Source organism: Schistocerca serialis, chromosome 1 (assembly GCF_023864345.2).
Source record: "Schistocerca serialis cubense isolate TAMUIC-IGC-003099 chromosome 1, iqSchSeri2.2, whole genome shotgun sequence".
In the NCBI taxonomy this organism is placed as follows: Eukaryota; Metazoa; Arthropoda; class Insecta; order Orthoptera; family Acrididae; genus Schistocerca; species Schistocerca serialis.
The window spans coordinates 685,245,701-685,273,326 of record NC_064638.1 but is presented as its reverse complement, the minus strand read 5'-3'; the positions used below and the strand labels follow the sequence as shown (position 1 = coordinate 685,273,326).

Below are 27,626 nucleotides of genomic sequence, written 5' to 3'. Positions count from 1 at the left end.
ACAGCACGTTCCTCGGTTACAACTGCGAAAAGTTTCAACTCCCTCATCAACAAGCTTCATATCCCTATACTTGTCTCTTGAAGCGTTTTCGAATGCTTAAAACAAAGCATACTTGTATAGTTGTGTTTAAAAGAAGGTTACACACTTGTGATACTGAAGAAAACTTCGTAAACCAAACAGAGTGAGATGGCGTAGTGGTTTGCACAGTGGACACGCTTTCGGGAGGACGACGGTTCAAGCCCGCATCCGGCCATTCAGGTTCAGTTTTTCCGTGATGTTCCTAAATCACTCCAAGAAAATGCCACGATATTTCCTCTGAAACGGCTCGGCCGATTTCCTTCCCCATCCTTGACACAATCCGAGGTTGTATTCCGTCTCTAATGACCTCGGCGTCGACGGGACGTTAAATCCTTCCTTCCTCTTTTTTGTAAATGAAGCTCGCTAAAAAAGCGTTTTTGGTTGACATGTCTCGACGGAGCTATACTGTCGTCATCGGACCTTAAGCTTTAAAATTTTTACAGCATGTTATAAAGCATAAGATCCGATGATGATACAATAGCTTCGTAGAAATAGGTTATCCAATTAAATGTGTTTTTTTAGACATCTTGGCTTATGATGTCTCTCTGTAACTATAATAGGACGTGGTTATGCAACATGGAACCATCTCCAAAACCTACATTTTGAGCTAGAGCTGATTTAGCACAACTTTCCAAATAAAATTCAAATTTGACATTATCCCAAAAGGAATTGTCGCTTTACGAACATTTCTAATGCTCTATCAGATCAATAATGTAGGTCTCAACATTTACTGATCTACCGAGCGTAGTGGGCCGAAATTGGAGTTACTTCCTGATAGCTTCTCTCAAAATTTAGCACCGGGAATTGGTTCTTGTGGTTTGTAATTAGAAAGAAGGAAAATGGGGCAACACTTCTACAAATGAAATAAGTACGCTTCAGAATTCATGTTCGAACGATTTTTTATTCACAGTGTCATTGTAAAAGTAGCAAAATAAAAAATGGTTGGAACATTATATCAAATTCACTACTATTTTAATGTTTTTAAACAGTTTATGAAAGTAGGTACCTCGACACGTAAGGGTAATTATATAAATGCGTGGTGCCCATATGATTATTTTATTCACTGACATGCTTGACAACTACTTCAAAGCGAAATGAACTATCAATGCCATCAACATCTTCCGAAACGTGAGGGTCTCAAGTTAAATTTTCATAAAACAGACTCTCATTCCTTGGTATGCGATGCGTTACCGATTTTATGTCCTGAAATTATTTGCTCATAAAGGTACCAAAAACGCTTTTGGGTCTGGCGAACAGTCTGGGCAGCGTGCAGTACTTCTCTAAACATTTACTTCAACGAAATTCTCATTGAAGTTCTTGTTCATGGACACTGAATAAGGTTTCTCCTTGATTATACTCATTTGACGAAGTTCCAACCAATAGACCTTGTAATTTTCAGTGTCAATGAAACTGACCAATAGTCGTGTAACTTAAGATGTTATTTTATTTTGAAGGGTACCAGTTTCAGCATTTCACTATGCCATCTTCAGGCCCCATACGCATCTCCCCCAATAAACGAAAATGTCATTGATGGCATAGTGAAATGCTGAAATTGGTAGCCTTCAAAATAAAATAACATCTTAGGCTGCACGGCTCACAGTTGTTGGTGAATTTCATTGAAATTGACAATTAATTAACCAGCCGATGTCCCCTGTGCCCATCATGGACCATCAGAGACCTAATAATTTTTTTTAAGGTGGAGTACTCCAAAAGGTTTCCTTTGCCATCTTACGAATTTGAAGATGGTATTTTTTTTGGCTTGTTGCATGACAGTGATGCATGTGTATAATGACGCATGCCTACATATCAAAATATTCTTCGGCTTATAGTTATTTATTTTGAGTTTTCAAGATAACCTAGTAATTAATATTATTAATTGAAGTGTTATATAATACAGCCGTTAATAACCATTGAATGTTTAAGGTACAACATAGCCTTATTGATCTCAGAATGACTGCTTTCTCTATTTTTTGTCGAACAGGAAGACACCAGGGTCTTTCCTCTGAATAACATTACCAGGACAAGAGTATGTCTTTTTAAACAATAACATACAAGAAAATGCACTCCTCGTAATTACCAGTTGATTACTTATGTTTCAACTAGAATACGCAAACAAGCAGTGCCTGTGACATTCTTGCATGGATTTGGTTCCATATTGCAAATCACTGCCACATGATTACAGCAAGTGGTATTTTGTTCGGACCTCTTTAGACAGCAGCACGTTATGGAGTGCAGTTAGTTCTCCTTTGCAGGACATACTGCACACATTACATCACAATTTGCAGTTGTTGTTGTTGTGGTCTTCAGTCCTGAGACTGGTTTGATGCAGCTCTCCATGCTACTCTATCGTGTGCAAGCTTCTTCATCTCCCAGTACTTACTGCAACCTACATCCTTCTGAATCTGCTTAGTGTATTCATCTCTTGGTCTCCCTCTACGATTTTTACCCTCCACGCTGCCCTCCAATGCTAAATTTGTGATCCCCTGATGCCTCAGAACATGTCCTACCAACCGATCCCTTCTTCTAGTCAAGTTGTGCCACAAACTCCTCCCCAATTCTATTCAATACCTCCTCATTAGTTATGTGATCTACCCATCTAATCTTCAGCATTCTTCTGTAGCACCACATTTCGACAGATTCTATTCTCTTCTTGTCCAAACTATTTATCGTCCATGCTTCACTTCCATACATGGCTACACTCCATACAAATACTTTCAGAAACGACTTCCTGACACTTAAATCAATACTCGATGTAAACAAATTTCTCTTCTTCAGAAACGCTTTCCTTGCCATTGCCAGTCTACATTTTATATCCTCTCTACTTCGACCATCATCAGTTACTTTGCTCCCCAAATAGCAAAACTCCAAACTTTAAGTGTCTCATTTCCTAATCTAATTCCCTCAGCATCACCCGATTTAATTAGACTACATTCCATTATCCTAGTTTTGCAGTAGAGAACCAGAAATCTGAAAAATGATAGTTGGTTCTCAGTCGTATAATTGCGTGCAATTTTAGGAACGGTTCATGAAACAAAAGCGGTGTTACTCCTTGCTCGAGTTATCATGTTCGTGTGTCCGCGTTTCTGTGCTTGTAAGAGGAATGATCCAGTGAGTGACCGCTAGCTTAACGTGATCTCGTCTCTCACGCCCACAGTGTGTGCCCTGGCCGTCGACCCGTCGGACCTGAGCCAGTGCGACGAAGCAGACACGCAGGAGGTGCGGCCGGTGTGCGCGGGCGACGGACGCGCCATCAGGACCTTCCAGAACCGCTGCGCCGTCTACCGCTACAACCGCGTGAAGCGCACCCGTGAGTACCGACGCCGCCGCGCTGCGAGCCAGCAGACCTCACCTGCACCAAGTCAATGTGTCTAAGTTTTACCATTTCAACATTCACTATGTTCCTGAAACAACTGTAGCGCTATTTCGGGCTTGGGACATGGTCAGTTACACAACTAAAATGTAGACTTTCACGGCCGGAAATATCATGTCCATTATAATTATCCGGCCTGTTATGCCGTGGTCGGTTGACGAATTCTGTGTCGATTCCCAACGTTTCGTCTCCGACGGAAAGAATAGGGAGGATCTTGACGAAGCGGAATATTACCGTAATTTACAAGCCCACCAGGAAGATACAGGACTACCTTAAGCCTGCCAAGGACGCTCGCAAACCACTGGAAAAAGCTGGAGTGTATAGGATCCCATGCAGCTGTGGTGATGTTTATGTGGGTACCACTAAAAGAACTGTTTCTAAACGTTTGGAAGAGCATAAGGGAAATTGCAGAAGAGGAGAAACGGAACGATCAGCTGTTGCGGAGCATGCTTTCCAGCTAGAGAACCACAATATTCGTTTCGAAGAGACGCAAGTACTAGCGGCCACAAGCGGATATTACGAAAGGCTCTACAGGGAGGCAATCGAAATTGCTAAACACCATAATAATTTCAACCGTAAGGAGGAGGGTGTGAAATTAAGCGGCATATGGATGCCGGCGTTAAAGAAGATGTGTACCACCCGCCCACTACTGGGTGATGGCAACGGCGATCGACGGCGACGGACAGCGGCCAATTGCACTGACGTTTTCAAAACACGTGACGTTTTCAAAACACGTTGACGTCACGCCGCGGCGTGGGAGCGCTCGGACACGGAATTTAGCGGCAGTCAGTAGCGAGCCAGTGGACCTTCCATTGAGCTACGGACCCCCTTGAAGATGTCTCCCGCAGTTGGAGACGAAACGTTGGGAACCAACACAGAATTCGTCAACCGACCACAGCATAACAGCCCGGATAATTATAATGGACAGTTACACAACTGGCCATTAAAATTGCTACATCACGAAGATGACGTGCTACACACGTGAAATTTAACCGACAGGAAGAAGATGCTGTGATATACAAATGATTAGCTTTTCAGAGCATTCACACAAGATTGGCGCCGGTGGCGACACCTACAACGTGCTGACATGAGGAAAGTTTCGAACCGATTGCTCATACACAAACAGCAATTGACCGGTGTTGCTTGTTGTAAAACGTTGTTGTGATGCCTCGTGTAAGGAGAATAAATGCATACCATCACATTTTCGACTTTGATAAGGCTCGGATTGTAGCCTATCGCGATTGCGGTTTATCGTATCGCGACATTGCTGCTCGCGTTGGTCGAGATCCAATGACTGTTAGCAGAATATCGAATCGGTGGGTTCAGGAGGGTAATACGGAACGCCGTGCTGGATCCCAACGGCCTCCTATCACCAGCAGTCGAGATGACAGATATCTTATACGCATGGCTGTAACGGATCGTGCAGCCACGTCTCGATCCCTGAGTCTACAGATGGGGACGTTTGCAAGACAACAACCATCTGCACGAACAGTTCGACGAAGTTTGCAGCAGTATGGAATATCAGTTCGGAGACCATGGCTGCGGTTACCCTTGACGCTGCATCACAGACAGGAGCGCCTGCGATGGTGTACTCAACGACGATCCTGGGTGTACGAATGGCAAAACGTCATTTTTTCGGATGAATCCAGGTTCTGTTTACAGCATCATGATGGTCGCATCCGTGTTTGGCGACATGGCGGTGAACGCACTTTGGAAGTGTGTATTCGTCATCGCCATACTGGCGTATCACCCGGCGTGATGGTATGGGGTGCCATTGGTTAGACGCCTCGGTCACCTCGTGCTCGCATTGACGGCAATTTGAACAGTGGACGCTACATTTCAGATGTGCTACGATCCGTGGCTCTATCCTTCGTGTGATCCCTGCGAAACCCTACATTTCAGCAGGATAATGCACGACCGCATGTTGCAGGTCCTGTACGGGCCTTTCTGGATACAGAAAACGTTCGACTGCTGCCCTGGCCAGCAGATTCTCCACATCTCTCACCAAATGAAAACGTCTGGTCAATGGTGGCCGAGCAACTGGCTCGTCACAATACGTCAGTGACCACTCTTGATGAACTGTGGTATCGTGTTGAAGCTGCATGGGCAACTGTACCTGAACACGACATCCAAGCTCTATTTAACTCTAAGCCCAGGCGTATCAAGGCCGTTATTACAGCCAGAGGTGGTTGTTCTGGGTACTGATTTCTCAGGATGTATGCACCCAAATTGCGTGAAAATGTAATCAAATGTCAGTTCTAGTATAATATATTTGTCCAATGAGTACCCGTTTATCATCTGCATTTCTTCTTGGTGTAGCAATTTTAATGGCCGGTAGTGTACTTTTTATTTTTATTTTACACGTCTAGCTCTGTAGTACCAAGTTGGAACCGAGTCAGTGATCGACGAAGAAATAAGAGGAAAGTAATGTCCGATCGGTCGCGGGATGGAAACCACAGTGAAAATCTGATGAAGGTTTGCATAGATGTGTTGGACAGTGTCTTCAGTATGCCTGTCGATCGCGTCACATTGCTCTTTCCAGTTCTGAGTGCACTGTGAACACGTAAAGATGCCTAGAACAATAGTTCCTTTATTTTTTTTTTAAAGGCACGATGGCCAACACAAAAGGTCTACTGCCATCTCTGCATAAATGTTAGTTTTCACTAAAGTCAGGCCTCGCAGGATGTGGGTACTTTTTGCTTACGTCTGGTTAAGCTTAACAATTACTATGCGCTCATTTGGAGATATGGTCTAAAGTTGAACGAATGGTAGCGGTCTGAAGAATAGAGGGGGGAGGGGGGGGGGCTGCTGAATCATATTGGTCGACTTTGATAGCAGCTGGCATATCCAGTCAACTTGCTGATTTGCAGGGACTTGCCGATGTTGTCGCTTGTGGGTGTGTGTTAGCTCGCCATAGGTGGTTATGCCCTAGCTAGTAGCGAACGGTAGTGTCTCCCGCCAAATATAAGGGCCTGCTGAGAGATTTCGCCTGGTTTCATGCAGCCCACACAACGTAACTGTCACGCATTTCCTTCTGCACGTCAGTTCTAGGTCGCACACTGCTGCGGCAATGGGGAAGCTCCTGCAGCGTTTTCAATGGGAAGTGTTTGATCACCCACAACACAGCCCATATTTGGTTCCCTCTAATTTTCATCTCTGCTTATATGAACCGCTGGCAACGAAAAAATTTCGACACAGAAACAAGATGTAGATCAGTGGACAGAAATCATAGGCGGCTGCCTTCTATGACGAGGGTATCTAAAATGATTCGACAAGTGTCTGTCGGAACGGAAACTATGTGGAGAAGTAACTGGAAGGTGTAGTTAACCGATCGGACCTCACTTTCCGAATAGTCCTCGCATTAATAGAGCGAAAGCTGCTTATTCCTCTGAATAAGCTCATATTGTTAACAAGAAACGACATTAAATAAAATGAGTATTGAGAGGACAATGTCAGGATCCCAGCCTTCTGAAAAGGTATCAACAAGAGATTCGCCAGCTAACACCACATATTGCTCGAAATGCCCGTTTCTGAGCCAAAAATACTCCAGTATGTATTGCCGTATGTCAGAAGCGAACGAAAGTAAACACAGTAGATTAATTTTTGTGTTCTAACCAAGATTATCGCAGATAACTTTCTAAAGGTAAGTACACAGCATTCAGCATTCAGCAGCCGGTCATGACATCCGTGATACTCGCTCCCAGGGGCGAGCCATAAGAATCTTCACAAAGTTGCTTATGTCAGTGGATTTCCTCGTTTGTCGCCGGTATCGTCGCTACAGTGATTCCCCATTAGTCTCTGCTCTGCTTCGTTACACTTTAAGACAAAAAAGAGACACACATCGAAGGAACTGTCCGAATGGGACGGAAATCGGTAGACGTTTACCTGTACGGACAAAAAAATGGTCACAATTTCCGAAAAATTCGGTGATTTATTCAAAAGAAAGTGCTTCACAAATTGACCAAGCCAATAGTGCGTTGGTTCACCTCTGGCCCTTGACATTGATTGATAGAGTTGCTGAAAGTCCTCCTGAGGGATATCGCGCCAAATTATGACAAATTGGCGCGTTAGATCGACAAAATCCCAAGTTGGTTGGAGGGCCCTGCCTATAATGCTCCAACCGTTCTCAGTTAGGGAGAGATCCGGCGACCTTTCCAGCAAGCACGAAGAGAAGCAGTAGAAGCTCTCGCCGTATGCCGGCGGGCATTATCTAGCTTAAATGAAAGCCCATATCTTGCCATGAAGGGTAAGAAAAGTGGGAGCAGATTATCGTCGACGTACCGCTGTGCTGTAACGGTGCCGCGGGCGACAGCCCAAAGGGTCCTGATATGAAAAGAAGTAGTACCCCACACCACCAATCCTGGTTGTCGGACATTATGGCGGGCGACAGCCAAGTTGGTATCTCACCACCGTCTGTGGCTTCTTATGCGTCTTCGCTGGTCATCGGGGCTCCCTTCGAAGCGGAACGCATGACTGAAGACAACTCTACTCTAGTCAGTGAGATCCAAATCCGGAGACGTGTCTGGAGATGCCCCGGTCAGCGGAGTAATACCAACCTCACTGTCGCCCGCCACTCGATCCAATAACTAGGAGTGGTAGACTGGATGGGTTGGGTTGGGGGGTTGTTTGGGGAAGGAGACCAGACAGCGAGGTCATCGGTCTCATCGGATTAGGTAAGGATGGGGAAGGAAGTCGGCCGTGCCCTTTCAAAGGAACCATCCCGGCATTTGCCTGGAGCGATTTAGGGAAATCACGGAAAACCAAAATCATGATGGCCGGACGCGGGATTGAACTGTCGTCCTTCCGAATGCGAGTCCAGTGTCTAACCACTGCGCCACCTCACTCGGCGTGATGGACTGGAGTTCAAATGACTCTGAGCACTATGAGACTTAACATCTGAAGTCATCAGTCCCCTACACTTAGAACTACTTAAACCTAACTAATCTAAGGACATCACTCACATCCATGCTCGAGGCAGGATTCGAACCTGCGACCGTAGCAGCAGCGCGGTTCCGGACTGAAGTGCGTAGAACCGCTCGTCCACAGCGGCCTGCGATGGACTGGTGTGCCGTTTCATTTTATAGCAGGACCCTTTCGGCACCTTAACAACACAATGGTACGTCAGCGATGTTCTACGTCCCGTTTTTTTGTCCTTCATGGCAAGCCATCCTGGGCTCACACCGCAGGAAGATAAAGCCCACCCGTACACGATGAGAATTTCTCTCTGCTTCTCTTCGCGTTTGGAAAACCTTACCTAGGCCAGCAATTTCGCTGGACATCTCCCCGGTTGAGGAAGTTTGGAGTGTTATGAGCAGGATGCTCCAACCAGCTGCAGGTTTTGACGATCCAAGGCACAATTTGTCATAATTTGGCACTGTGTCCCACAGTAGGACATTCAACACCTCTATCAATCAATGTCAAGCCGAATAACTACTTGCATAAGGGCCAGAAGTGAACCAACACGTTATTGGCTTGCTCAATTTGTGAAGCACTTTCTTTTGAATAAATCACCCAGTTTTTCTGAAATAGCAATCATTTGTTTGTCCGTGCAAGTAAGTACACATCTACCGATGTCCACCGCATTCGGTTAATTGCTTCGTGATCCGTCGTTTCTTTTTTCTTTTTTTTATACAGCATATTTTCCTTACGGCATATCATGCCCATTACGACAGCAGGCTGAAATGAATCTCGCGGTAGACAGTGGTAATAGGTCATAAATGGGCTGTGACAATGCGGTGTCACTGTCCTTATATAGCATCTTCCTGTAGGCTATCGCACGTCTTTGTGGTTTGTCTCATGACTTGTACGACTACTTTGCTGTCACGCAATACCAACACTGATTAAGATATACAGTACACTGTGTCATGTACTCAACGCATAACTCTTTATAGGTCTCCGCACTTAAGAATAACGAGAATGGTCATACTGAAAGTTGTCGGACCAGATGACAACAACAGAATTTTCACATAAGTAAATAAGGCTTCACCAATTACTTTGTCGCTGCAATGGAACAGTAGCTAAATTTTCATTTATAGGTTGTATGACAACCCGCCTGATTTAAGTTCGTGGCTATATGTTGAATTATGCAATGTCGATTACTGATGAGTATTTGTCGTCATTACAGAATAAGCTAAGATTATTGTAATTATGAACTGTCACCCGCCGGGCGCATCGAAGCGGGAGGCGAGCCAGCCAAACCACGTGGGCCAGCCTGGAGTATTTTCAGGCGGTTTCCCACATCCAGCTAGAAAAATACTGGGCTGGCACCTATGTCCCATCTCACATACAAGCTGCACAAACATTCAGAAAACGTTCTCACACTCGACCATAGATACACTTTAGACGCAGCCTAATGGGGTACGCAAATCTCTTCCGGAGGGGGAGGGGAAGATGGGGGGAGGGAGTGGTGGCGTCACGAAAGGAATCCGGCCAGCATCTGTCACAAATATTGCCTCAATGCACGTAGTACTGCTGACCACGACAGAAGCGGGAAAAAACAACAGCAGATGAAGCAGAAGAAGATTACGATTATGAAATACTGACCAATCATAATTATTTAAATCATTGTCTTGGCTCTTGTTCATTTTTGTTTAGCTCCATAGGAATGAAAAGCTTTGAAATGCAAATAAGGGGTAAACTAAACAGTGGAAATGGTGCACTTATAAAACCATAGGTGATTTCACCCCACTTACAGTCATGGCACCTATGGAATCGTCGTTCGACTTCTTCATGCGATATTTCGTCGCTACGAGTTGCTAGCGTGTCCAAAGTATAATGTCATTTATTTTTTCTGTTGGCAGACATTGAACGCAGGGGGAGCGACTGTTAAAACTGGTTTTTTGAAAACAGCCACCAGTCGCACTTTGTATTTTTGATTTACCTGTTTCGCTCTTCAAATGAACAAGAACATCATCGAAATATACGGTTTAAAGATGGTTGACAGCATTAAAGACTGTGTTTAAAGCTCGCTGACAGCTCTAAAGATTAAACTGGTTACACTATGGTACTTACGTTTAAAGTCCGGTAGTAAGTGATGACATTTGTCCATCTGAAGAGCGAAACTGGTAAATAAACAATACAAAGTGTTACTTGTGGCTGTTTTCAAAAACTTACAGATATTGTCCTAGAAATGGCTATTTGTTACAGGGACAAGCTCTGTGTAAGGTACTAGCAGACAAACCCGGCAGTGCCCAGATAATCATTTTGCCAGTTTTCTATTAGGAACGAAAACATAAAATGAGCCGTGTTTGTAGTGAAGTATAAACAAAATAATCATACAAAGCTCCCGGATAGTCTTTCTGCGCTGGGCGCAGCTGGTTCGCTTGTCTACGACGTGGTTTCGTAAACGCCTCTGTGCCAGTGCCGCTCCATAGCTCCATAGACAGCTATCGTTTACGCCTACAGCCGTTTGCGTTTCGAAGTTGAAAGCCGTCAAAAGCGCTATCAGGCGTCAGGGATTTCCTTAAGTTGACCCGACTGTAGGAGCGTCTTAGTAGTAAAGAAAAAATGTATCAAAACTTTACGCATGCTGCGGCGATTTTTCCATCTATCTCAGTGTTTATGACGTCATATCCCTTGAACTATGTGTCGTACAAAGGTGTGTAGATACATTTAAAGGCACGTGTGGATACCGTCTGCGAAATATGTTGCGAATACAGTTAGTAGCAAAGAAGTAATAAATTTAAACGTCATGAAGAGTGCGGCAGTTTTTCACTCATCTCGGAGTTTATGAACTCATATCTCCTAAACTATGTGTGGTACCACTATATAATTTTGTAGTTGCATTTAGCGTCATGTGTGGATACTGCCAAAGAAATTTATTGCGAATGCAATTGATAGCACAGAAGAAATACATTTAATCGTCATGCATGGTGTAGCAGATTTTCAAGCATTTCATTGGTTATGATATCATATGTCCTGAAAAATGATAGGTAGATGGTTCTTACCTCCACAGTGATTGTTGCCAGACAGAAAGGGATATGTATACGAAGTTTGATTGAAGTCGTTCCAGTGGTTGAAAACACACACACACACACAACCATTTTTATAATATGTATAGATTAGAAACAGTGTCCACCATAACATGTCACAGGATGTAATGTTTGCTGGTTACCGCACAGCGAACTTCGAATTGAAAAGTAAGAAAAGACACATTTAAACTATAGAATGCTATTGGAATGCTATTACTATTGCGTGGAAGACGAAATTAGACTGTGACGTCAGCCTAATCGGGGCTTAATGGAGTGTTAACAGTTTCGCCTGAAGAGGAGTCAATAAATAAAAAAAAGGAGAGCTACGCATGTTGTGAATAAGACATGTAACAGCGTCACCACTATACATACAGTAGGAGTGAGCGTATCTGCGTCGAGAGAAAGCACCGTGGTGAGGTATGAAACGTGCTGAGGTCACGGAGAAACCATGACGTCGACTCTGCTAGCAGAAATCTAAGTACGCTGCTGACATAAGAGACTTTCTCAAAGGTCGTTGGTAAATCTACGAGTATTGTAGCGGTGAACTAATCTTAATCGAACTATGAGGTTTCGTGAGATATTGACGTACCGTTGTCATCGGTATCTAATAAAAGTGAACAACGACGCTAAATAAGCTGATACACGGCGACATCCAGGAATTTACGTATATTATGCTCGCCTACTCTGTAAAGGGCAACAGGTAGCAGTCTGGTGCAGTTGAAAATCAAATGTAATAATGGAGAAACCCGATATCGTTCGGAGCACACATTTCATGGAACGCTATTGGAAGTGGGACTTCGCAGCAGAAGACCCTTACGTGAGCTCTTGTCATGCGAACGGGATGGCCACATTACGGTTCCAGTAGAGATTTTCAGCTGAATCACATCTGTTGCATCGTCTGCCGGGTTAACATCAAATTGTAGGAGAACTCCTGCTCGCTAAAAGTATCGCCGGGGGTTGTCTGGTTGGTGGCGGCAGCATTATGTCACTAGGACATTAACCTCAACATCTCCGGGGTCTGTCTTTGTTTTCGTGGTGTAAGTTTAAAGTGCGTTGTTGGTCTTGCCTTTCATAATGCATAGGATATTTCTCGGTGGACATAACGTTCTCCAGCAAGACAAATGGCCATGTCACAAGGTGGTAATCATACTAGTGTGGTCTGCGGAGATGCTTGTTTCCAGATCCTGGCCTTAGACACACAGTTGATTCCATATATATTAAAGAATCATAGAAGTCACTGAACATTATCTTAGAACATAGAAAACAGCCCCCCGTAATCTACAGGAAATGTGTTGTTTGTTTCGCCTGCCTGCTCACGTGTAATGAATGCCACGCTAGACTGCACGTAATTTGTATGTTAAAACTGAGGCAAACGATATCACGCGTTGTCTTCTCACTATGTACTTTCTCGAAGAAGCAGCCTCCACATGTGTTCGACAATTAAATTCTGGAAATATTTATGATATGATAATACCTTTCTAATGTGTGATACAATTTGAATTTTTTTTGTAATATACCGCCTATGGAGGTACCGTGTGCCAACGTGTTGAAGGCATTCCAAATCGTTTTCATCATGGAGTTTCAGACAGATTTCCGGAATAATTTTAGTGCTGCCTTTGACATTACGTTTTCAAGTGACTGAATTATCATATTGGTTGAAACTAGAGACAAACTTTAGTAGACTACTTACGTCAACTTAACGTTCAACTAAACTGAAAAGGTAGCCCGGGGAAACTGCAGTAGCTGAACGAGATATTGAAGATGTGGCAACTGCGCGCTGTTGTGGGAACTTAGAGTGAATGAGCGTGATATTTTCGTAACCAAATATTCAGATGCATAGAAAGTCTCAGTGGGATGGAGGCTATGTTTGTTACCTTTCAGATACAAAAACACAGTAATTGAGGGTTTGAAAACTGTTGGATCGCTTGTGGTGAGCGCTAATGACGCTTTAATGTATTTTTCTACACGGATGTAAATCATAAGCCGGAAAGATGTGGGCCTTGTGACATACACAGGAAAGTAATGTGATGGTTTATCCCGGAGACATTCGTAATATATCAGAATCCCGTGTTGGTAAGGTAGATGCGTGAAGTTGAAAAACTACTAGGTTGGTGCGTAATTTCATAGCGTTTTTACTTGGCATGTTGGTATTCCGGTTGCTATAGGTTTATTTATCGACTGTCATTTTTTATTTGAAGTTCACTGTCGCTATCTGAATTCATATAATGTCATTTTGTCAGTTGGAGGTAGTAAATGGAGCTGTGGGCGCTAGTAAATGGAGCGCCAAGTGGAGAAATCGTAACATTTCCAACATGTTCTTCTGTTTGAGTCCAATAGAGCGGTAACAGCAGCGGAGGCAGCCAGAAACGTTTGCGCTGTGTTTGGGGATACTACCATTGGACACAGCAGGGCACGAAAATGGTTTTCTCGTTTCAGGGAGACTTTACTGTCTCCACATTCAGAAAGACCTTCGGGGTTTGATGAAGATCGTTTAAATGCATTAATTCACAATGATATATGTCAGTGTTCTCAAGAACTGGCAAATGTGATGAACAGTAATCATTCTACCATCGTGCGACATTTCATGCGATGAGGAAGGTTCAAAAATCGGGTGTAAGGGTACCGCATGCTCTAAACCAAAATTACAAAAATCGGCGGTTGATCATATATGCATCTCTGCTGTCTCGTCATCAACTCGCCCGTAAGCAACGCTGACCATACTTTCATGTATTGTTACTGGTGACGGAAATATGTCTTTATACTAACATAAGGAAAATAAATGAACGGATGAGCCCAAACAAGACAGCAACTCCCCGTACGAAGACCTGTGCGCATCCACAAAAAATAATGCTATGCATCTGGTGGAACAGCGACGGTGTTGTGTATTACAAATTGGATCCCCGAAATGTAACCATCACTGCTGACATTTACTGGTAACAACTGAGACGTCTCGCAGACGCAGTCCAAGAAGAACGCCAAGGAAGACTGCGTAGAGTGGTGCTACTCAACGATAAAGCCCGCCCGCATTCTGTTAGACTGACAAAAAAACACCACACAGGAAATGGGTAGGGAATTCATTCCGCACCCAATTTATTCACCTGATCTTGCGCCCTCAAATTTTCACCTTTTCTGCTTCCTGTCGAACAACTTTTAAGGAACTTCCTTTCCGGATGAAAATACGCTCCGAACACGGCTCGACGAGTTCTTCGTCTCAAAAACACGTGATTTCTAAAATCGCGGAATTTAAAAGTTACCCCAACATTGGCAGACTGCTGTAAATAGTGAAGGAGAATATATTACTGACGACCAAAGTCTCTGTTATGTATATCTGTTGTATTTATTACACTTATGGAAGAACGCTACGAACTTAGGCATCCATCCAATATTTGAAGATAATTTAGCTGTATCTTTCAGGAGTTCAGAATCAGTCTAAGACTTTTTTTTTGTAAGAATATACAAGAACTAAACGGTAAAGGTTAACAACGTGCAAGTATGGTGTAGCTGAAGTCGAGACGAACAAACTGGTATGGGATACCTGTGTCTGGGAAACAGCCTCAAATTGGCCTTCAAAAGCTACAACGTGTGTGCGCCGCGCGAAATTTTGGCTAAAATCGTTGTTGAATATTGAAATACCGTTATTCTTGCACTTGAAAAATGTCAAATAGATATTTGTGCAAATTTTTCTTCAAAATATCGTGAATTTTAGCAACAAAAGTTAACAGTTAATTCGTTTTGTTTGTTTGGCCTTCTTACTACGAAGCTACTGGGCTTGTAGGTGTTATGATCATATCGCACAGTATAGGTAATTATCTTATGCATAACGCTTACAAAAGTGCTTTATCTTTCACTACACTAACGAAAAAGTTTAAATCTATAAGGTTAACGAAATAGCTATCTGAGCCAGTGGCGTAAAAGAGCGAGAGGGTACTGAAAACATGGCGGGTAGCTTTTGTAGGCCAGTTCGATTTCGCTGCTCGGTAGACCGCGGGTATCCTATATCAAATTGTTCGTTTTGCGTTCGCCTACACCAATGTGGCAAGTTGTAAACAGTTATCGTTTTATCCTGTACCGGGCGATTCAAAGAAAGAACAGATTTCAGATGTTTATTACAGACAAATTATAAAAGATAGAAACACATTGTGCATGTCTCTGGGTAGAGAAAGGTTCAAACTTTTGACACAGTTGCACCGTTTGTAGCGACAGGGCAACTACGCCACAAGAGGCATCACTTTGTATCCCGGAATTTACGCGAAGTCAACCAATTGTTCAAGTGCAAGCCGCACTGTACCATCGATTCAGCAAGCACATTTATGACTGGCGTAAAAAATTCTTGGTAGTTGGTTTCCTATGCAAAGGGAAGAGCACTTCTGATGAAAACGGCGAACGTATCCGAGATGCGTTGACGCGGAGCCCTCGGAAGTCCACAAAACGGGCAGGTCAGGGACTTCAGCTTCCTCAAACAACTGTGTGGCGTGTTCTGGAACGATGCCTGCGTATGAAGCCTTACAAGTTTTAGTTATTGCAGTAACTCCGTCCCGGTGATCATAACATAACGCTACCCCTGGACCACGGGCGCTAGTACGTACAAAACTGGACCCATACCGGTTGAGATTAATAGTCGGAGGCAGTTTAACTTGATTCCAACACTCTTTCATGAAAAGCATAATCAGCATCAGTTCGTGTTCACAGTGAGACACTGGAGAGCTTAATGCATATTTCTGCTACTCTTCGTCAAATGGCTGCTTGGCTAATTGCATTCCTCTCCGCGATTCTTATTAATAGCTTTGAACGCATTCTTGTATTATTCACGTAGCAAGGATACTGGTGCTTGCCTATCCTATCCTTCATCCGAAGTAGTTCGCCGTATCTAACGATTCTCATGTCGACAGAATGTTAAACTCTTAAACCAACCTATCTTTCATCTCCTGGTTACTCATCGTCATTGACTAACAAAGCAGTCATTAACGATTACTATCTGCAATGATTTTCCGTACAAGATCGTTTCTTTTTAATGAATTTAAAAAAAATAGTTGTAGCCTAATTAATAAACACGATAAAACTAAAAACGGAAAAAGTAATTTCAACTTGTAGTTACCGTGGAGCAAGCAAAATGGTTCAAATGGCTCTGAGCACTATAGGACTTAACATCTCAGGTCATCAGTCCCCTAGAACTTAGAACTACTTAAACCTAACTAACCTAAGGACATCACACACATCCATGCCCGAGGCAGGATTTGAACCTGCGACCGTAGCGGGCACGCGGTTCCAGACTGAAGCGCCTAGAACCGCACGGCCGCACCGGCCGGCTTGGAGCAAGCAGTTAACACTCAGTTTGTGAATACTTCACTAAATATTGCCCGGAACAAAGCACCGGTTTACTACACAGTTGAGGAAGAAAAGCAATTGCTGCAGTATTAATAGTTTCTGGCTGCTTCATTGCATTTTGGCAAAACAATTTTCGTACAAACCTTGACCGACAGACACAAACAGTAAGAGTGATCTTGCTGCAGTCGTGATTTATTTTTCTTTAAAAAGAACAATATTTCTTAAAAATTCCTTGAATAAGTCGATAACTTATACTGATTGACAGAAACATTGTGGCTACACTTGCTCTGCGTTGGGCCCGTAAAATAACTGCAGTGGAGGGGACGCTGCAAACTGTTACAGAAAGGGGTGCACGAGATGTCTCATAAGAGTATGTAATTCCTGTACCACGTTTGTGTAAGAGCTGGAACAGCTGTTGTGGTAGTCTGGTACAATGCACTGCTTGTAAGAAACGAACAGCTCCGAAACACGAGAGCCTTCTTCAGCACTGCACTTTGTTTATCCTTTTTTCATTCTTCTCTCTCTCTCTTCTTCCGTTTTTTGTCTCACAAGTAACACACCGTTCTGCTTTAGAGAGCAGCCACGTAGCCGACGGTCACGTCTTCAGAATAGTTAGGTTTGTCCCACTCCTTAATCAATATATGTTATAAAAATAAGCGTACAACGTGCGTGCCGCTATAGCTCAGAAACGAGCCCCAGTACGATCGAGGGAGTTATATGGTGTGGTAGCTCTCTGTCACCACAACGATAAAGAAGGTTCCCGTTTTTACCTGAAGGGCCGCGCGGCATTAGCCGAGCGGTCTGGGCGCTGCAGTCATGGAATGCGCGGCTGGTTCTGGCGGAGGTTCGAGTCCTCTCTCCGGCATGGGTGTGTGTGTTTGTCCTTAGGATAATTTAGGTTAAGTAGTGTGTAAGCTTAGGGACTGGTGACCTCAGCAGTTAAGTCCCATAAGATTTCACACACATTTGAACATTTGTACCTGAAGAGCATGCTTTTGAAGATATAAGGGTTGGGAAGTTTCGGCGTCTAGAAATTTCTAGAACATTCTAGAGTATTCGAGAGAATTCCACAACATTACAGAATGTTCCACAATGATTCGGAATGGTCGGGAATGGGAAAGTTCAGAAATAGTCTGGAACATTCGGGAATATTCCAGAATGTTTTGGAAGATCTCTGAACATTCCAGATCATCGTGGAACATTCCAGAATGCTCTCGAACGTTGTGGAATGTTCTGGAGCATTGTGGACCATTCGAAGCCTTTTTGGTATGCTCTGGAATTCGCCACTGGTGGCGCTACCAATTTGTAGGGGTATGTAAAGCAAGACCCGTCGTACGTTCGGACGTTAGTTTCTTATAAGTGATGAATGGAGGAATGGAAAAAGCAGTGCAGTGAGCGAATAGAAACAATTAGTGATTTCAAACCATTATGAAACTTTTTCTCACTGACTACCTCCAAAAATGATGAAATGGATAAAAGTTTGTCGCTTAGTACATTTTCTCTGTTCATGCAGTAAAACTGCCACATGACGTATGACGCTGCAACTTATTAGTTCTTTACTACTAACTGCATTTGTGACATATATTTAACAGTATTCACATATGTCGCTGAAAGTGCTAGAAAAATGACAACATTGTACGACGTTTAATTCAGGAGATATGGTTCCACAAATAGTGAATGCATCAAAAATTACCCCATCATGCAAGACGCTTAAATTTATTACTTCGTTGCTACTAATTCTATTCACAACATATTTCGCAGACAATAGGTCCATATACCACTGGAGATTATGTCGTCCTACAGCACGTAGTTCAGGACATGCATGAAATAGAAACTCCAGGGCGAAATCCGCTAGACACAAGTATGTGTACCTATAAGAAATAGGCACACATAGGAGGAGGAGCAGACTGACAAAGATAGGGGAGGGGGTAATAGACAGAGAGAGTGGGAGATGGAGGAAGTGGGCATAGAGAGGGGGTGATGGAGATGGTTGTAGGGAGGGAAGGGTGGAGTGATGGATAGGGGAATGGATAAAGGGAGCTGGGAGGAAAGTTGGATAAAGAGAGAGGGGACAGGTAGAGAGAGGGGGGAGGAAAAGGTGGACAGAGAGAGGAGGAAGGAGGATATGGAGACAAAGAGGTGCGAGATGAGATGGACAGAGGAAGGTGGAAGTAGGAGATGGACAGAGAGATAGAAGGTAGGAAGAAATGGGCTAATAGAAGACTGGAATAAATAAATATCTGGGAAAAGCCAGGTTTCTCAGCTAGTGAATATTAGAAGCGTCAGTGTCACCCATAGATCACAAGTAGTTACTAATGAAGGCTACATCTGAACATACATTAGCCTCAAAGTTTTCATGAAACTAGCTCCCACCTGTCAGGCGGTCACATTCTGCCCTTGTCAAAACTGTCTGAAGCAAAGGTTTCCATTTATTTTGCATACTGACTCGACTGAATAATTTCTCTGTATCCCCCAAGGTCCGTTAGATGTTTTAGTACTGTAACGATTTTCCTCCTGCCTTTGTTTTTTTGCATGGTAGACGGTGCCCGTAAAGTGTAAGCATGGCAATCTGCTGGTGATTCGCAGAGTACTGAACGAGGCATTACATTCCTTCAGAAACTGGAGTTGATTCGTGAGAAGCACGATTCAGTCTCGGTCCGACCATTTCGTTTTAGGTTTCCCGTCGTTTTCCTAAGTGCAGGGTGATTCATTTGCCCCTACCGCTGTCATTTTATGCATCCCACAATGTTATAGCTGGTCTTCATAAATCAGGCGAGGGATTTTCATATTCTCTTTCTCTCTTAAGCGCATACTATTAGTCATACAGAAACAATGAACAGGGTATTTTTGTAGGGAATTTGATGAAGATGAATTTTGTACTGCGATACGTTTCCGATGGAGGCAACAGTTATCCGCTTATTTAAGAAAAACAACCAAATGTCACCTTCGAACGCACCTTTATCCCACATTCATCCCTTGCCAATCAGGATTTCTAGTACGTTGTTCACGGCACTTTCTCCTACCACAGTACAGATACTCGCGAATGCACGAATTCTTTTCACATTCGAATTCTTTTGGACTCTATTGAGTGCCCTTATTATGCCATTAGCTTAGTCGCGCGCTTAAAAATTGTAAAACTGACTTTAGTGCAAATTTTACCTAATAATTTTGTGATTTAACGACACAAAATAAATAATTACGTCGTTGTATTCGTCTAGTCTTCCGGCTACGACACTACTGTGGTTGTAAAGTTTAAGTTGGGATCGAATTTTCATCGTAACTAGTTACAGCGTAACGTTTACAAAAGTCGTTGTTCATCCAATACCCTCCCGGGCACGTTTAAATTAATGATGTTAACGAAGTAGCTGACTATGCTGGTGGCGTAACAGCTCAATCAACAGAGTCACAAAGGTCGAATATTGAGAATAGTTAGAGTAGTTAAAAATTTTTGTACAGTGTTGGGTGCGAGTGTCACGAACAACAACCTAGAAACTCTGACTGCTGAGGGATGAGCGTGGGGTGGAGGTGCGTTTGATGGTCCCTTTGTGCGTTTTTCTTGACTGTCTCTAAAATCTTGGCCTCCAGCGAACGTATGGCAGAAGAAAATTTAACTGCATTAAATTTCCTACTGAAAGATCTTGCCCTTTTTTTTTCTATATGACTAGTAGCTTCACTTAGTGAGCGAGAGAATATGGAAGTTTCGCGTTTGGTTTGTGGAGGCCGGATATAACATTGTGGGTTGCATAAATCGAGAGCGGTAGGGGCAGTTGAATCGTGCTGTGCATTCGGGAGTTCAGTGAGGAAGGTCTTTTTCTTGTGCCACTGTCACGCATCTACGAGGAGTCGTCATGATTATGGGATTTCGCATGGTTAATTTAAGGTGTGACAGCATGCCCTTCCCATCGCCACCCCAACTGTCTGCGTGCAGTGTTATCCATATGAAGGTGTGCGAACGTTTTGTTTTTGAGAGTCGTGTAACTGAGGTGGATATGGGGAAACCACCTAAAAAAGGCAGCTAGGCTGGGCAGCACCCCGGCCCTAATCGTGAACGTGGCCGAATCCCGGAAGGTGCTAATAGGAGCGGCTATCCGGGCGGCTTCCAGGAGGAAGATCGCGTGTAATTAAGTACCCAAATCGTGCCAAATCGATGTGGTGCTCCGCCTCTAATGACCACGCCAGCAGGACGTGCGGCTCTCAACCTCGTTCAGACATGTACCTTGAAATCCACATTGTTGAATCTCATTTACACTGTGGTACCAAAAGTCATGGCACAGCGCTATGCATGTGTACAGATGGCGGTAGTATCGCGTACTCAAGATACAAAAGGCAGTGGATTCGCAGAGCTGTCATTTGCACTCGGGTGATTCATATGTAAAGTTTCCGGCGTGATTATAGCTGCACGAGGGAATTAACAGACTTTGAACGCGGAATGATAATTGGAGCTAGACGCATGAGACATTCTATTTCGGGAATTGTTAGGGAATTCAATATTTCGAGATCCACAGTGTCAAGGGTGTGCTGAAAATTCAAAATTTCAATCATTACCTCTCATCACGGACAATACAATGGCCTGTGGTCTTCACTTAACGAAAGAGAGCAGCGGCGTATGCGTAGAGTTATCAGTGCTAACAGAAAAGCAGCACTGCGTGAAACAACGTAGAAATCAACTTAGGACATACGGGGAGTGTGGCCGTTAGGAATGTGCAGCGAAATTTGGCATTAGTGAGCTATGGCAGCAAAAGACCTACGCGAGTGCCTTTGCTAACAGCGCAACATAGTCTGCAGCGCCTTTCTTGGTCTCGTGACCATATCGGTTGGACCCTATACGACTGGAAAACTGTAGCGTGGTCAGGTAAGGCACAATTTCATTGGTAAGAGCTGTTGTTAGGGTTAGAGAATGGCGCAGACTGTACGAATCCATGGACCCAAGTTGTCGACAAGGCACTGTACCAGCTGGTGGTAGCTTCATAATGGTGTGAACTTCGTTTATTTGGAATGTGTTGGATCATCGAGTGGCAATGGTTATGTCCGGCCACTAGGGGACCATTTGCAGCTATTCCTGGACTTCATGTTCCCAAACAACGATTGAATTTTTATGGATGACGTTGCGCTGTGTCACCGGGTCACAGTTCTTGGCGACTGGTTTGAAGAACATTGAGGATAATTCGAGCGAGTGATTTGGCCACACAGATCATCCGACATGAATCGCATCGAAAATTTATGGGACTTAATCGAGAGGTCAGTTCGTGCAAAAAATCGTGCACAGAATCGTGCACCGGCAACACTTTCTCAGTTATGGACTGCTATAGAGGGAGCATGATTCAGTATGTCTGCAGGGGACTCCCAGTGACTTGTTGAGTCCATGCCACGTCGTGTTGCTGCACTACGCCGGGCAAAAGGAGGTCTGGTACGATATCAGGAGCTATCCCATGATTTTTGTCACCTCAATGTGTAATGATACTGTGCACAGAATATGACGATTTTCATTATTAGGTCACATTCGTTTCATCCCTTGTTATCTTCTGACAGACCTAGCATTCCGTATCTAATGACCTCGAAGTCAACGATATCTCAGACCCTAACGTCTCTTGCTGTATTTGCGGAATTTTCTTGCTTTGGACAGCAAAACATCTTTCAGTCACGTGCGTCAAGATTAAGTTTAACTTACGGGAGGGTGCAAGAAAACAAGTAACGAATCGCTGCCAATGCCTTGAATGCAACCAAGTCTTCTTGTTAGCCGTCTCCTGAGCCAGAAAGCGTGTGAGACGTTCCAAGAAACACGCACAAGACGAGCCCACATAGACAGCCACTTGCGTTCGTTTTATCTGACGGTGCTCATCATTCTCTGCTCTACCGAAAGAGCCCATGTACTGTGTAGTGGCTAGCCTCGTCCCGGTGTCAGCTCACTCGCCAAGCACCGTTACCCATCAGAGGCTGTTGCTCATCATTCGAATCTCCCTTCTGCATTGGATGTTATGACTTGAGCATCGTAAGATTACATTAAGGATGTTGCCTTAAGCGAGCACTAATTGCAGAAGTACAAAGACAAAGCAAGTCGAGGCGTACGACCCCGCTGCAGACTGTCACCTACAGTTTTGTAATTATATCTAGAGGAAGCAACAAAACAATATCAGTAAAGGCTAGATTTTACTATTACAGCTGATAAGTGTTTGCTGAGAACGTTGTAACGTTGTCACACACGACAAACGAATTGGAAGATCAGTTGAATAGAACGGATAACAACCCGGAAAGCGGTTGTGCGAGGTTCCAAATGGCTCTCACTATGCGACTTAACTTCTGAGGTCATCAGTCCCCTAGAACTTAGAAATACTTTAACCTAACTAACCTAAGGACATCACACACATCCATGCCCGAGGCAGGATCGAACCTGCGACCGTAGCGGTCGCGCGGTTCCAGACTGTAGCGCCTAGAACCGCACGGCCACCCTGGCCTGCGTTGTGAGAGGAATGTCAATAAAAATAAAACGGCTTAATGGAATGCAGTAATTAAAACAGGCGATTCTGAGGGAATTAGATTAGAAAATAAGACACCAAATATAACACATGAGTTTTGCTGACGATAGCCGAAGTAGAGATAATATAAAATGCAGACCATCAATAGCGGGAAAAGCATTTTCTGAAAAAGAAGAATTTGTTGACATTTAATATAAATTTTAGCGTTAGAACCTCTTTCCTTGAAGGTGTTTGTGTGGAGTGCAACTTTATACGGGAATGAAACGAGGATGACAAGCCGTTCATACAACAGAAGAATTTCGAAGCTTTCGAAATATGGCGCTACAGAAGAAGACTGAATATTAGATGGGTATATCGGATAACTAATGACAAGATATCGAAGCGAATAAAGGTGCAAAGGAATTTATAGTACAATTTGACTAAAAGAAGAGATATCTTGATACAATATATCTTGAGGAATCAAGTAATCGTCAATTTGATAACGGAGAGATACGTGGGGAGTAAAAATTATAGAGGGACACTAATACTCGACTAGAGTAAAGAGATTCAAATGGATGTAGTTTGCAGTTGTTATACAGATGTAAAGGGATTTTCGTCAAATGGGCTAGAGTGGAAAGCTGCAGCAAAACAGTCTTCGGATTGGAGACCAGAGAAACAGTAACAGCATAACCAATAGTCTGCATTAGAATAGGAGCAAATTAACATGTATATTAATATTAGAATCAGACTTCTATAGATGGTAAATTAATTTAGTTACACAGAGAGATCCTTTGTAAGATTTTTAAATTAGGAATATCTTCTGGAAACATATGTATCGAGTGTCACATTACACGACAGAAGAACATTGCTCATGGAAACGGAAGGGAGTATGAGGCGAGATTCATTTCAGATTTGGTGCACGAGGCAGATTGCACAGATGAAGTAGTCAACGAGAAAATGCTTAGAATAGGAGGTATGTGTAAAACCATATCTGCTCATGGATGAGACAGCTATGATGAGATAAGGAACAAGCCGGGTAAACCGTCGAGCACTGATGCCCATCAGGAAGTCCGCATCATGGTGACAGAGATATAATCTGAAATTATTTCTCTGTATAGAAATATTGAGATCACTGGTGAACTAGAGGTCACAAGAGAACCATATTTTGAGGTTTTCCAACACGCCACTCACCACGTATGCATTTCGTCAAATGTAAAGTTATGTCTCCACTGTTGTTATGCCTTATGTTGTTACGACCAATGTCTCATTCCAAGAAAAATCTGCTACATACAAATTTCGCTTAGATTTAAGGGACAAGATGCAGTTTCAGTTGGCAGGTCATAATTCTGTTTTAATCTTCTGCAAGCCCCGAAGAGCAGCATGAAATATGCACGGTGGTATTCCATGAAGATATTGGAAGATATGTCTCTTCTATTTGGTGATGGAACACTAAATTCATGTGATGAAATTACTTAACTCCTTCCTCATCTCACTTCTCCCTTGTGACCATGATAACTATTCACAGGCAGCCGAAAAGAAATACCAGCTTTGGCGTCCTGTGAATTTCTTGTCATTATTCTTCCCAAAAATACATGATTGAATTTGTTATGAAGTGAGAAAGGCAGTTGTTTCCATTGCTTCCGCGATTCCTTCCATTTTTGTCAAGATGATGTACAAAAGCTGATGAGGGGAGTATTAGAGCTTAACGTCCCACTGACAATTACGTTAATGGAGAAGTTCGAAAAGGGCAAGTGTGGGGAATAAATTGGCCAGCCCGTAACAAAATTCGTCTTGTTCGATTAAGGGGAACAATGAAAAATCAAAATCTGTGTGGCTGAACTGGGGTCTGTGCCGTGCTGCTCGCGAATGCCTGTCCAATGCCTTACCCACTCCACAAACTCGCTCGAAAGGTGATGAGGTGTTCGTTATGATCAGATGTTACTACAGAAGTCGTCTGTGGTCGGTGTGAATATTAACCATGAACGAGAAATCACTAAGAGCAACTTAATTTTGCATTTTCATTAATTTTGGAGATTAGCTTTCAGTTTTGTTTTGAAATGGAAATATGAAATGTTATACGCCAAAAGACCAGATTTTTATGAGATTAATTATGGGGTATAACACTGTTGTAGTACTGACAAGAAGTTACGGAGTAAAATGACATCAATTCTAGGGATTGTTCTGCTTTAGTTGCGGCATCTGACTGGCGCATGTCTCTCTCCCGCAAACTTGCACTGTCGCGAACGATTAGACTATGTGGGAGATTTTACAAACCATAAGCTGTAAAAGAACCGCAGCCTTCCTTATAATAAACGTGATCTGCGTAGTGAGTGGTTTCACTACATTTTCGGACAAGGGGCATCACACACTTCATACACTATGTCTTGTCTCTACGGCACAAGTTTCCATTCAGAACGTCGTAAATATCACGTGTCGTTTGCATCGGCGCTAGTTTCCGCGAAGAGAAAGATGAACTTCTGAACGGCGTTCCATTCAAACAGTCGTAACAGCAGCACAGAAAACCCCACTTTCTATTATTTTTTACTCCGTAATTTGTTGTCAGCCTTATAAAAGAATTATAATAATACATTTATTCCATACATTTCGCTCAAAAATACCATTTTTCTATTAAAAAATTATAAAGCTACGTTGGGGTGTAGATGATTAATAAACCAATGAAAATGCGATGTTTAGATCACGCGAAGCTCACTGTCGGTCTAGTGAAAAGAGATTACAAATATCTTTAAGGGATCAAAAGTTTTGAGCCGGGAACTTTATTCGCCTCACATTTCACGCTCAAATAAGTTATCTCAATAGGACCTTCACATGGCTACGTGGTAACAGTGGCAGCACAGGAGATGACTAAAGCCGTGGGATACCTCATAACATCGTGTAGGACCTCCTTTTGCTCGCCAGTGCGTAACAGTATGACCTGGCATGAACTCAACAAGTTGCTAGAAGTCACCTGCACAAGTATTGTGCCATGCTGTGAGTCGTCCGTAATGGAGAAAGTGCACGACCTGGCCTCTCGATTACGCCCCACAAATATTCGATGGGATTCATGTCGGGCGGTCTGAGTGGCCAAATGACTCGCTTGAATTGTTCAGAATGTTCTTCAAATCAGTTTCAAACAATTGTGGCCCGGTGACAGGACGCATTGTCATCCATAAAAATTCTATTGTTATTTTGGAACATGAAGTCCATGAATGGCAGCAAATGGTCTCCAAGGAGTCGAACGTAACAATTTCCAGTTAATGATCGGTTCAGTTGGACAAGAGGACCTAGTCCATTCGATGTAGACACAGTTCACACTATTATGGAGCCACGGCCAGCTTACACAGTCCTTTGTTGAGAACTTGGGTCAATGGTTTCGTGGGGTCTGCGCCACATTCGAGCCCCACCATCGGCTCTTATCAGCTGGAACCGAGACTCATCTGACCAGGCCACGGTTTTACAGTCGTCTGCGGTCCAACAGATATGCTCACGAGCGCAGGAGACGTGCTGCAGGCGATGTCGTGCTGTTAGCAAAAGGTCTCGCGTCGGTCGTGTGCTACCGTACCCCATTAACACCAGATTTCGCCGCACTATCCTAACTGATACTTTCATGTACGGTATGTCCCACGTTGACTTCTACGTTGTTTCACGCAGTGCTGCTTTTCTGTTAGCAGTGACGACTCTACGCAAACGCCACTGCAGTCGGTCGTTAAGTGAAGACCGTCGGCCACTGCGTTGTCCGTGGTGACGTGATGAAACGCAATGCGTGAAATTTGGTACTCTCGGCACGCGCTTGACACTGTGGATCTCAGAACATTGAATTCCCTAACAACTTCCGAAATGGAATGACCCCCAGCTCCAAATACCATTCCGCGTACAAAGGCTGTTAATTCTCGTCATGCGGCAATAATCACGTCGGAAACCTTTTCACATGAATCACCTGAGTAAAAATGACAGCTCTGACAATGTACTGCCCTTTTATATCTTGAGGACGCGATATTATATCTTGAGTACGCGATACTAATACTGTTTGTATGTGATCATTTCTCTATCTCATGACTTGTCATCTCTGTGTATATCATTTCGGTACCCGCCCAGCAAACATTACAGAATATTTGTTCCCCACCATTCACCAGGTGACTTGTCGATGTCCTGGCTTTCAGTAGCCAAAACATCTGTTCTGAATGGTCGCCACAGCGTTTCTATTTTAGAAGAAAGTCAGCTGGAGCACTGTCGTGCAAACTGAAGCCTCTTCCGCGTGTAAACATGCTTCATAGTAACAGTGTTGACCATTTGTTTCTTTCATAGCCACGTACGCAGCACAATTCACTAAATTGTTATTGAAAACTCTGTTTTGTCAGATGGTGAACTGCTCAACTGTAGCTTCTGGTAGTACTAAATGTCTTCCGAAACTCCGGTCACTTCCATATCAATAAG

The 27,626-nt window shown here is 43.4% G+C and overlaps 1 protein-coding gene across 1 annotated transcript in view; it reads left to right on the top strand.

Annotated features, from left to right (window-relative positions):
• LOC126424627 (uncharacterized) overlaps positions 1-27,626 on the top strand; it is a 98,920-nt gene that overhangs the window by 50,056 nt on the left and 21,238 nt on the right. Inside the window, exon 3 of the mRNA XM_050087396.1 lies at positions 3,233-3,385. Coding sequence (XP_049943353.1) covers positions 3,233-3,385 — 153 coding nt within the window. The remainder of the gene's footprint in view (positions 1-3,232; positions 3,386-27,626) is intronic.